A 13,041-nucleotide genomic window follows, 5' to 3' on the forward strand; every position below is an offset into this window, starting at 1 on the left:
TCCTTTTCTTTGCAAGGCTACTCCAAGTAACTCACAGCCAAGAGCTGCTGGTCCTTCTACTACACCAACAGCAAGACAGACAAGAGCTACTGCTTCTGCTCCTACACCACCATCTGGAAGAAGAGGAGTTGGCAGAGGAAGAGCTGCTGCTACTTCTACTATGCCACCACCATCTGGAAGAGGAGCTGGCAGAGGAAGAGCTGCTGCTATTTCTACTACACCACCACCATCTGGAAGAGGAGCTGGCAGAGGAAGAGTTGGCACAGGAGCTGGAAGAGGTGCTCTAAGGCCATTCAGTGGCCCCAGGCAATATGCTGCCTCAACTTATGCTGACATTCCTACTGATGGTACACACACTGGATGGATGTCCTACTTCAATGCTAGCAGAGGAAGAGGAGCCATGTAACTTGAAATGATGTGGTGTTATTTTGGTTGAACTTGATGCTGATGTTGATGTGGTGTCGCCACTTGATGCATATTTTGGCACAATCCAGTACTGATTATTGTAATGTTGAACTTGAGGTGGAGTACTCTAGTTGGGGCATCATATTTTGGTGTTGAATATGTATGTATGGTGTTGCTGTTGATGAATATGTATGTGTTGCCAGTGCCAGTGCCAGTGCCTGAATTATGAATGTCTATTGGCAGAATACAATACCAATATTTGCAAAGCAGTACCACATTTGCAGTTACTAGTTGCAAGTCAGTACCAATACTGCTGCTAGCTGTTGCATGTCAGTACCAATATTGGGGCATCACATAACATGCAGTACCACATTTGTGGATTCTGACAGGTGGGACCGATACCTCTCCTTCTATAAAAGTGACAGCACAAGCTTGTATCGAGCGAGTGGGGAACGAAACTAGGGTTCGTCCACGCGGTGTCCATTTGGAGCACAGCGAAGTAGATCTCAGCATGGAGGCGCTGACTGGGGCCGGCGGCGGAGAGAGAGATGCCGTGGTCGTCCAGTGCCGGGTCCGCTCCCGGATTCCGTCGAGCCGAAGGAAGGAGGTGTTGGAAATATGCCCTAGAGGCAATAATAAATTGGTTATTATTATATTTCCTTGTTCATGATAATCGTTTATTATCTATGCTATAATTGTATTGATAGGAAACTCAGATACATGTGTGGATACATAGACAACACCATGTCCCTAGTGAGCCTCTAGTTGACTAGCTCGTTGATCAATAGATGGTTACGGTTTCCTAACCATGGACATTGGATGTCGTTGATAACGGGATCACATCATTAGGAGAATGATGTGATGGACGAGACCCAATCCTAAGCCTAGCACAAAGATCGTGTAGTTCGTATGCTAAAGCTTTTCTAATGTCAAGTATCATTTCCTTAGACCATGAGATTGTGCAACTCCCGGATACCGTAGGAATGCTTTGGGTGTATCAAACATCACAACGTAACTGGGTGGCTATAAAGGTGCATTACAGGTATCTCCGAAAGTGTCTGTTGGGTTGGCACGAATCGAGACTGGGATTTGTCACTCCGCGTAAACGGAGAGGTATCTCTGGGCCCACTCGGTAGGACATCATCATATGCGCAATGTGACCAAGGAGTTGATCACGGGATGATGTGTTACGGAACGAGTAAAGAGACTTGCCGGTAACGAGATTGAACAAGGTATAAGGATACCGACGATCGAATCTCGGGCAAGTAACATACCGCTGGACAAAGGGAACTGTATACGGGATTGATTAAGTCCTTGACATCGTGGTTCATCCGATGAGATCATCGTGGAACATGTGGGAGCCATCATGGGTATCCAGATCCCGCTGTTGGTTATTGACCGGAGAACGTCTCGGTCATGTCTGCATGTCTCCCGAACCCGTAGGGTCTACACACTTAAGGTTCGATGACGCTAGGGTTATGAAGATATATGTGTATGCAGTAACCCGAATATTGTTCGGAGTCCTGGATGAGATCTCGGACGTCACGAGGAGTTCCGGAATGGTCCGGAGGTAAAGAATTATATATAGGAAGTGCTGTTTCGGCCATCGGGACAAGTTTCGGGGTTATCGGTATTGTACCGGGACCACCGGAAGGGTCCCGGGGGCCCACCGGGTGGGGCCACCTGTCCCGGGGGGCCACATGGGCTGTAAGGGGTGCGCCTTGGCCTATATGGGCCAAGGGCACCAGCCCCTATAGGCCCATGCGCCTAGGGTTTCCATATGGGAGGAGTCCCACTAGTGGAAGGCACCTCTAGGTGCCTTGGGGGGGAGGGAAACCTCCCTTGGGCAGCCGCACCTAGGAGATTGGATCTCCTAGGCTGGCGCACCACCCCCCTTGGCCCTCCTATATATAGTGGGGGAGAGGAGGAACTTGATACACCAGCCCCTGGCGCCTCCCTCTCTCCCCGTTACGTCTCTCTCTCTCGTAGTATAGGCGAAGCCCTGCTACTGTGACGCCCTGCATCCACCACCACGCCGTCGTGCTGCTGGATCTCCATCAACCTCTCCCTCCTCCTTGCTGGATCAAGGCATGGGAGACGTCACCGGGCTGTACGTGTGTTGAACGCGGAGGTGCCGTCCGTTCGGCACTAGGATCATCGGTGATCTGAATCACGACGAGTACGACTCCATCAACCCCGTTCACTTGAACGCTTCCGCTTAGCGATCTACAAGGGTATGTAGATGCACTCTCCTTCCCCTCGTTGCTGGTTTCTCCATAGATAGATCTTGGTGATACGTAGGAAAATTTTGAATTTATGCTACGTTCCCCAACATTGGCATCATGAGCTAGGTCTATTGCGTAGATTCTATGCACGAGTAGAACACAAAGTAGTTGTGGGCGTTGATTTTGTTCAATATGCTTGCCGTTACCAGTCTTATCTTGATTCAGCGGCATCGTGGGATGAAGCGGCCTGGACCAACCTTACACGTACTCTTACGTGAGACCGGTTCCACCGACAAACATGCACTAGATGCATAAGGTGGCTGGCGGGTGTCTGTCTCTCCTACTTTAGTCGGATCGGATTCGATGAAAAGGGTCCTTATGAAGGGTAAATAGCAATTGGCATATCACGTTGTGGTCTTTGCGTAGGTAAGAAACGTTCTTGCTAGAAACCCATAGCAGCCACGTAAAACATGCAAACAACAATTAGAGGACGTCTAACTTGTTTTTGCAGGGTATGCTATGTGATGTGATATGGCCAAAAGGATGTGATGAATGATATATGTAATGTATGAGATTGATCATGTTCTTGTAATAGATGATCATGGAGCCCCAAGATGGAGATCAAAGGAGCTACATGATATTGGCCATATCATGTCACTATTTGATTGCATATGATGTTTATCATGTTATGCATCTTGTTTACTTAGTACGACGGTAGTAAATAAGATGATCCCTCATTAAAATTTCAAGAAGTGTTCTCCCCTAACTGTGCACCGTTGCTACAGTTCGTCGCTTCGAAGCATCACGTGTTAATCGGGTGTGATAGATCCTTTCGTTCACATACAACGGGTGTAAGCAAGATTTACACATGCAAAAACACTTAGGGTTAACTTGACGAGCCTAGCATGTGAAGACATGGCCTCGGAACACAGAAGACCGAAAGGTCGAGCATGAGTCGTATGGTAGATACGATCAACATGAAGATGTTCACCGACGTTGGCTAGTCCGTCTCACGTGTTAATCGGACACGGTCTAGTTGACTTGGATCATGTAATCACTTAGATGACTAGAGGGATGTCTATCTAAGTGGGAGTTCATAAGATGAACTTAATTATCCTGAACATAGTCAAAAAGGATTTTGCAAATTATGTCGTAGCTCACGCTATAGTTCTACTGTTTAGATATGTTCCTAGAGAAAAATTAGTTGAAAGTTGATAGTAGCAATTATGCGGACTAGGTCCGTAAACCGAGGATTGTCCTCATTGCTTCATAGAAGGCTTATGTCCTTAATGCACCGCTCAGTGTGCTGAACCTCGAACGTTGTCTGTGGATGTTGCGAACATCTGACATACACGTTTTGATAACTACGTGATAGTTCAGTTAAACGGTTTAGAGTTGAGGCACCACAGACGTTTTTTTTTGAAACGTCACGAAACATATGAGATGTTTTGAGGGCTGAAATTGGAATTTCAGGCTTGTGCCCACGTCAAGAGGTATAAGACCTCCGACGATTTTCTTAGCCTGCAAACTAAGGAGAAAAGCTCAATTGTTGAGCTTGTGCTCAGATTGTCTGAGTACAACAATCATTTGAATCGAGTGGGAGTTGATCTTCCAGATGAAATAGTGATGGTTCTCCGAAGTCATTACCACCAAGCTGCTAGAGCTTCGTGATGAACTATAATATAGCAGGGACATATATGATGATCCTTGAGATATTCGCGATGTTAGACACCACAAAAGTAGAAATCAAGAAGGAGCATCAATTGTTGATGGTTTGTGAAACCGCTAGTTTCAAGAAGGGTAAGGGCAAAAGGGATACTTCATGAAACGGCAATTCAGCTGCTGCTCTAGTGAAGAAACCCAAGGTTGAACCCAAACCCGAGACTAAGTGCTTCTGTAATAAGGGGAACAGCCACTGGAGCAGAATTACCCTAGATACTTGGTAGATGAGAAGGCTGGCAAGGTCGATAGAAGTATATTGGATATACATTGTGTTGATGTGTACTTTACTAGTACTCCTAGTAGCACCAGGGTATTAGATACCGGTTCGGTTGCTAAGTGTTAGTAACTCAAAATAAAAGCTACGGAATAAACGGAGACTAGCTAAAGGTGAGCTGACGATATGTGTTGGAAGTGTTTCCAATGTTGATATAATCAAGCATCGCACGCTCCCTCTACCATCGAGATTGGTGTTTGCATTGAGCATAGACGTGATTGGATTATGTCTACCGCAATACGGTTATTCATTTAAGGAGAATAATGGTTACTCTGTTTATTTGAATAATACCTTCAATGGTCTTGCACCTATAATGAATGGTTTATTGAATCTCGATTGTAGTGATACACATGTTCATGCCAAAAGATAGTAATGATAGTACCACCTACTTGTGGCACTGCCACGTAAGTCATATCGGTATAAAACGCATGAAGAAGCTCCATGTTGATGGATCTTTGGGCTCACTCGTTTTTGAAAAGTTTGGGACATGCGAACCATGTCTATTGGTATATATGCATGAAGAAACTCCATGCAAATGGACCGTTTTGTACTCGCTTGATTTTGAATCACTTGAGACATGCAAATCATACCACATGGGCAAGATGACTGAAAGCCTCGTTTTCAGTAAAATGGAACTAGAAAGCAACTTGCTGGAAGTAATACATTTTGATGTGTGCAGTCCAATGAGTGCTGAGGCATGTAGTGGATATCGTTATGTTCTTCACAGATGATTTGAATAGATGTTGAGTATATTTGCTTGATGAATCACGAGTCTGAATTATTGAAAGGTTCAAGTAATTTCAGTGTGAAGTTGAAAGATCGTCGTGACAAGAGGATAAAATATCTATGATATGATCATAGAGATGAATATCTGAATTACGAGTTTGGCACAGAATTAAGACATTGTGGAAATTGTTTCACAACTGATACAGCCTGGAACACCATAGTGTGATGGTGTGTCCGAACATCATAACTGCACCCTATTGGATATGATGCATACCATGATGTCTCTTATCGAATTACCACAATAGTTTATGGGTTAGGCATTAGAGACAACCACATTCACTTTAAATAGGGCACCATGTAATTCCGATGAGATGACACCGTATGAACTATGGTTTAGAGAAACCTAAGCTGTCATTTCTTAAAAGTTTGGGGCTGCGACGCTTATGTGGAAAAATTTCAGGCCGATAAGCTCGAACCCAAAGCGGATAAATGCATCTTCATAGGACAACCCAAAAACAGTTGGGTATACCTCCTGTCTCAGATTCGAAAGCAATAAGGGATTGTTTCTAGAATCAGGTCGTTTCTCGAGGAAAAGTTTCTCTCGAAAGAATTGAGTGGGAGGATGGTGGAGACTTGATGAGGTTATTAAACCGTTACTTCAACTAGTGTATAGCAGGGCACAAAGAGTTGTTCCTGTGCCACCTACACCAATTGAAGTGGAAGCTTATGATATTGATCATGAGACTTCAGATCAAGTCACTACCAAACATCGTAGGATGACAAGGATGCGTACTACTTCAGAGTGGTACGTAACCCTGTCTTGGAAGTCATGTTGCTAGACAACAATGAACCTACGAGCTATGGAGAAGCGATGGTGGGCCTGGATTCCGATAAATGGCTTGAGGCCATATAATCCGAGAGAGGATCCATGTATGAAAACAAAGTGTAGACTTTGGAAGGACGGCTCGATGGTCGTAAGACTATTGAGTACAGATGGATTTTAAAAGGAAGACGGACAATGATGGTAAGTATCACCATTAAGAAAGCTCGACTTGTCGTTAAGATGTTTTCTGACAAGTTCAAGGAGTTGACTACGGTGAGATTTTCTCACTCATAGCGATGCTAAGAGTCTGTTGGAATTATATTAGCAGTCACTGCATTATTTATGAAATCTTGCAGATAGGATGTCAAAACATTGTTTCCTCGACGATTTTCTTGAGGAAAGGTTGTATGTGATAAAACCGAAAGGTTTTGTCAATCCTGAAAAGATGCTAAAAGGATGCAAAACTCCAGCATCCTTCTGAGGACTGGAGTGAGCATCTCGGAGTTGGAATGTACACTTTGATGAGATGATCAAAGATTTTGGGTTTATACAAAGTTTATGAGAAACTTGTATTTCCAAAGAAGTGAGTGGGAGCACTATAGAATTTCTGATAAGTATATGTTCACATATTGTTGATCAGAAATGACGTAGAATTTCTGGAAAGCATATAGGGTTATTTGGAAAGTGTTTTTCAATGGAAAGCCTGGATTAAGCTACTTGAGCATTGAGCATCAAGATCTATAAGGATAGATCAAAACGCTTAAATGGTACATTCAAATGAGCACATGCCTTGACATGATCTTGAAGGTGTTCAAGATGGATCAGTCGAAGAAGGAGTTCTTGCCTGAGTTGTAAGGTATGAAGTTAAAGACTTAAAGCTCGACCACGGCAGAATAGAGAGAAAAGGACGAAGGTCATCCCCTATGCTTAAGACATAGGCTCTACAGTATGCTATGCTGTGTACCGCACCTGAAGTGTGCCTTGCCATGAGTCAGTCAAGGGGTACAAGTGTGATCCAAAATGGATCACAGGACAGCGGTCAAAGTTATCCTTAGTAACTAGTGGACTAAGGAATTTTCTCGATTATGGAGGTGGTAAAAGAGTTCGTCGTAAAGGGTTACGTCGATGCAAGCTTAACACCTATCCGGATAGCTCTGAGTAGAGATACCGGATACGTATAATGGAGCAACAATTTAGAATAGCTCCAAGTAGAACATTTATTTGGAATAACTCCAAATAGAGCGTGATAGCTGCATCTAGGAGATGACATAGAGATTTGTAAAGCACACACGGATCTGAAAGGTTCAGACCCGTTGACTAAAACCTCTCTCACAAGCAACATGATCAAACCTAGAACTCATTGAGTGTTAATCACATAGTGATGTGAGCTAGACTACTGACTCTAGTAAACTCTTGGGTGGTAGTCACATGGCGATGTGACCTGTGAGTGTTAATCACATGGCGATGTGAACTAGATTATTGACTCTAGTGCAAGTGGGAGACTGTTGGAAATATGCCCTAGAGGCAATAATAAATTGGTTATTATTATATTTCCTTGTTCATGATAATCGTTTATTATCTATGCTATAATTGTATTGATAGGAAACTCAGATACATGTGTGGATACATAGACAACACCATGTCCCTAGTGAGCCTCTAGTTGACTAGCTCGTTGATCAATAGATGGTTACGGTTTCCTAACCATGGACATTGGATGTCGTTGATAACGGGATCACGTCATTAGGAGAATGATGTGATGGACGAGACCCAATCCTAAGCCTAGCACAAAGATCGTGTAGTTCGTATGCTAAAGCTTTTCTAATGTCAAGTATCATTTCCTTAGACCATGAGATTGTGCAACTCCCGGATACCGTAGGAATGCTTTGGGTGTATCAAACGTCACAACGTAACTGGGTGGCTATAAAGGTGCATTACAGGTATCTCTGAAAGTGTCTGTTGGGTTGGCACGAATCGAGACTGGGATTTGTCACTCCGCGTAAACAGAGAGGTATCTCTGGGCCCACTCGGTAGGACATCATCATATGCGCAATGTGACCAAGGAGTTGATCACGGGATGATGTGTTACGGAACGAGTAAAGAGACTTGCCGGTAACGAGATTGAACAAGGTATAAGGATACCGACGATCGAATCTCGGGCAAGTAACATACCGCTGGACAAAGGGAATTGTATACGGGATTGGTTAAGTCCTTGACATCGTGGTTCATCCGATGAGATCATCGTGGAACATGTGGGAGCCATCATGGGTATCCAGATTCCGCTGTTGGTTATTGACCGGAGAACGTCTCGGTCATGTCTGCATGTCTCCCGAACCCGTAGGGTCTACACACTTAAGGTTCGGTGACGCTAGGGTTATGAAGATATATGTGTATGCAGTAACCCGAATATTGTTCGGAGTCCCGGATGAGATCCCGGACGTCACGAGGAGTTCCGGAATGGTCCGGAGGTAAAGAATTATATATAGGAAGTGCTGTTTCGGCCATCGGGACAAGTTTCGGGGTTATCGGTATTGTACCGGGACCACCGGAAGGGTCCCGGGGGCCCACCGGGTGGGGCCACCTGTCCCGGGGGGCCACATGGGCTGTAAGGGGTGCGCCTTGGCCTATATGGGCCAAGGGCACCAGCCCCTATAGGCCCATGCGCCTAGGGTTTCCATATGGGAGGAGTCCCACTAGTGGAAGGCACCTCTAGGTGCCTTGGGGGGGAGGGAAACCTCCCTTGGGCAGCCGCACCTAGGAGATTGGATCTCCTAGGCTGGCGCACCACCCCCCTTGGCCCTCCTATATATAGTGGGGGAGAGGAGGAACTTGATACACCAGCCCCTGGCGCCTCCCTCTCTCCCCGTTACGTCTCTCTCTCTCGTAGTATAGGCGAAGCCCTGCTACTGTGACGCCCTGCATCCACCACCACGCCGTCGTGCTGCTGGATCTCCATCAACCTCTCCCTCCTCCTTGCTGGATCAAGGCATGGGAGACGTCACTGGGCTGTACGTGTGTTGAACGCGGAGGTGCCGTCCGTTCGGCACTAGGATCATCGGTGATCTGAATCACGACGAGTACGACTCCATCAACCCCGTTCACTTGAACGCTTCCGCTTAGCGATCTACAAGGGTATGTAGATGCACTCTCCTTCCCCTCGTTGCTGGTTTCTCCATAGATAGATCTTGGTGATACGTAGGAAAATTTTGAATTTATGCTACGTTCCCCAACAGGAGGGGGAGGAGTCGCGCTCGCCGGTGCGCTACCGCGAGAACCCAATGGCATACGAGCCTCCAGTGATGTGCCACTGCTCAACTCCGAGGAAGGAGCCAAGATGGATCTCCTTGAGCAGGCAGAACCCTGGTAGGAGGTACTATAGCTGCGTGGATGCTCTGGTGAGTGTGGTTTTTTTCCTAATTTTCTTCCTTTTTCTTCTGTGCAATAGTATGTGAAATGATATATATTTGGAAATTTGTTTGCGCATCTTAATAGCATGGTGGCTATGGATTTGTGCAATGGCATGATGATCCATTGCCCAAATTTTGGAGTGAGCTCATTGGGGATTTGTGTGATGAAGTTTGGAGGCTTAAAGGTGCAACTGTTGCTGCATCTGAAGATCAATTTCCAATGCTAACTCCCAGTGAAGATGATGGCACAAGGGAGGCCATGGTTCTGTCTCTGCAAACTCAACTTAGAGAGAAGAATTTAGAGATTGCAGGGATTAGGGCCAAATTTCACAATGTGCTGTTTCTTTTCACTATATTTGTGCTTGGATTAGTTGCAGGCAAGATCTTAAGTTAGTTAGTTGGTTTAGTTGCAGCCAATCTAAATGCAATGTACCTTCTGATTTAGTTGCTCTAGTTTAAGCCAAGTTGTCTTTTGTATGCTCTTGTTTAATATGTAATGGATTAGTGAAGTTATCTTCTGATGCAATGAGATTGAGTCAGTCTTGATCCTCTTTTATTTTGTATGACATGAGTGCTTTGCTGCAACATTGTCACAATGTATCATCATCAACATATCCATCTACATAATCAGCATATCCGTAAACATATCCATCTAGCAATCATATTTTTTTCAGAATGGCACTATAATATAAGAAACTGATCCATGTCTATCAATCATAGCACACATTAGTTCACAATACATAGAGGAGTTCAACTTCAAATGCATAGTTCATCCTTTTCTCACAAAAGGATGAATAGCATAACTACTACATACATACACAACCATTGTTCACAATACATAGAGGAGTTCAACTTAAAATGCATAGTTCATCCTTTTCTCACAGAAGGATGAATAGCATAACTACTACATACATACACAACCATAGTTCACAATTAGTACAAGCATACAATACACAATCTTAGTTCCTAGATGCTAGGTCATTACACAACCATCATTCCCAAAAGGTCAGCAATGCCACTAATCTCATTCTCATCTTCTTCACTTCTCCAAGATGGCTTGAATCCCCTTGAACTTCTCCTTCAGCTTTTCATTTCCCATCATGAGCTCAGCATTCGGAAACTCTAACTGCCACTTCTCTTGAATATGCTTTTCCTTTCCCTTAAGCAGATCAGCAACCTGAAGCTTCAACTCTAGCTTCTCTTGGGTGAGCTTCTCCTGACACTTTGTTAGCTCTGCATTCTTCAGCTCCAAATTGACCTTAGCTTCAGTAAGCACTTGCTTCTCTTTCATTTTGTTCAACTTCAAGTTCTGAATGACTGTTGCTTGAGCTCTTGTCAGGTTGACCAACAGCTCATACTTCTGAGTAAGTTTCTGGGTCTCTGCATCTTTCTTTGCCATCTCAGTTGCCATATGTGCCTTCATATCATCAATGAGTTCTTTTGTTACCTCATGCTGATATGTAATGTTAGACTGCAGATATCTGAAATCAATCACCCTTTCCTCCTGGAAATTCATAAGCTCATGCACATCATGGACTAGCTTGTCATAGTTGGCCTCTAGCTTGTTCTTCTCTTCTGTCAGATGGTGGACAGTGAAAGAACTTTCAAGATTGTCATTCACCCTAGCACTTTTGGCATCTTCAACCATTGCCCATATCTTCAACAATGCATTCTTCATTGTTGAGGGCCACTGGTGATCAACCCATTCAACAAAGCCATAGTTGCTACCCTCTTGCAAAAACAACAACAACACCAACAGAGTTCATACAGCAAGTAATTACACAAGATCACTGCAATTGCCAACAAGAATATCTAAATTTAGCATCAGACCACTACATTTAACAAGAGGAGCAGCCACTTGAGTAGCTGACTGACTAGGTTAGTTACTCTATTGTTCATATCAAGGAGTGTTCAACCATTTTTAAACATATGGTCAGTTAAAAAATGTTCACAGCAAGCAGAGTACTCCAGGAAGCAAACTATACTCATGATTGACCTAAATAAGCTACTCTAGTACCACTATGAACCAAAATTACTATGCCATTGTACTCCAGCAAAATATACTCATGCTTGACCTAAATAAGCTACTCTAGTACCACTATGAACCAAAATGTTCATAGCAAGCAGAGTTCATATGGCACTCAAAAACTAAGAAAAAAATCACTATGCCTACAATCCATACCGGCTATGCACATGCTAAAAACCTCCTGCCTGTGTCTGTTCCTTCAAAGGCAACAAGCCTCTCAGATGCCATGCCGTGCTTCTCACATGGGGACATCACATCCAGCTCAAGCCCCTTGTAATTTGGATCTTCAAGGCTGAAAGGGACCAGCAGAAGCTCGCACAAAGACAATGGCCAAATCAAAACCTACCTAAATCAACCAAATCAACAAATCCCAAATCTGAAACCCTAACCCTAAACTCACTGTACTGACCTGGTTGAGCCCGTCGGTGGAGGAGGAAGACTGCATGTACGGGAGGCTAGACTGGTCGTCGCTGCTTTCGTCCTCCAAAACCATGGCGTCGGCGAGGCGGTGCGGCGGCCGGCAATCGGGACGCCAGCGGCGGCGACGGAGGGAACGAGTCGAGGAGGAGGAGGGAAGGGGAATGGTGCGGTGGGGGACGAACCGGTGCGACCGGACCAGGTTGAAGAGCGGCTCGTCCTAGTCACCGCGCGGACACACGCCGATTGGTCAGGGTGGCACCTGACTGGTGGGCCCGAGCTGTCGGATATACCGTCAATACGTATAAAACAACCTTTTAGCCTTTTTTTACAAAAACCTGAACCAATGTTGGTACTGACACGTAAAAATTAATAATCGTAGTATCAATCTGCATGTGATGCTCCAATTGTGATACTTCCATGCAATAACTCTCTCCCTCCCGACCTGTAGCCAGACGACATCTTCCACAGAAGAAGCGAGCAAGCCAAGATGGAGGCGCTGAAGCAGAAGGCCAAGGACATGGTCACCACGCGCTGGTAGCCGTGGCGGTGGTGGCGGGCGCAGTGGGCGCCTACTTCTTCTGGCCTGCCGGCGTGGCCGCCGACGCAATGATGAAGGCCCCAGGCGCCGCCGGATTTGTCATCTCGCGCGCGGCCTTCCTGGCCAACCCGGAACTCTACTTTCATCTCCTGCGCACCGCCGGACGCAAGGCAGCGGTCGCCGCCTTCCTTTAGTAGGGAAGCGCAGCACATGCATGCATGCATGTCCCTTCCGTCTATCTATCTACTGAAGTTAGTGTTGTCTTTGTCTACTAGAAATGTTCGGTGTGTTGATCTATCTTATATTACCAGTGTACTACTGCAGATCTGTTGATCGGCCTCTAGCTAGTTCCTTCTGTCGATCCTACCGAAGTTCGATGTTATGCCCAATGCAAGAAGATGTTGTGTGTGTGTGTGTGTGTCAAATTATCTTAGTGCGCTCTCTTGATTTGCATGTCTCTTAATTATGACCTGTGATC

General features: G+C 45.1%; 2 protein-coding genes and 1 pseudogene across 2 annotated transcripts; 2 read left to right on the plus strand and 1 right to left on the minus strand.

The window, feature by feature from the left end:
- Positions 1-953: 953 nt before the first annotated feature.
- LOC147963804 (uncharacterized) lies at positions 954-9,973 on the plus strand. Its single transcript, XM_087531212.1, has 4 exons — positions 954-1,012; position 1,461; positions 9,409-9,567; positions 9,665-9,973. Exons 1-4 carry the CDS (start codon positions 954-956, stop codon positions 9,971-9,973), a joined length of 528 nt encoding a protein of 175 aa, XP_087387338.1.
- A 645-nt stretch (positions 9,974-10,618) lies between these two features.
- Positions 10,619-11,857, minus strand: LOC147963805 (uncharacterized). The gene is made up of 2 exons (XM_087531211.1): positions 11,769-11,857; positions 10,619-11,318 (listed from the first exon to the last, which is right to left on the minus strand). Exons 1-2 carry the CDS (start codon positions 11,855-11,857, stop codon positions 10,619-10,621), a joined length of 789 nt encoding a protein of 262 aa, XP_087387337.1.
- Positions 11,858-12,512: 655 nt separating this feature from the next.
- Positions 12,513-12,757, plus strand: LOC147963806 (protein EGG APPARATUS-1-like; annotated as a pseudogene).
- Positions 12,758-13,041: the final 284 nt, after the last annotated feature.

This window comes from Triticum urartu, chromosome 6A (assembly GCF_056163025.1).
Source record: "Triticum urartu cultivar PI428250 chromosome 6A, HENAU_Tu73, whole genome shotgun sequence".
NCBI lineage: Eukaryota > Viridiplantae > Streptophyta > Magnoliopsida > Poales > Poaceae > Triticum > Triticum urartu.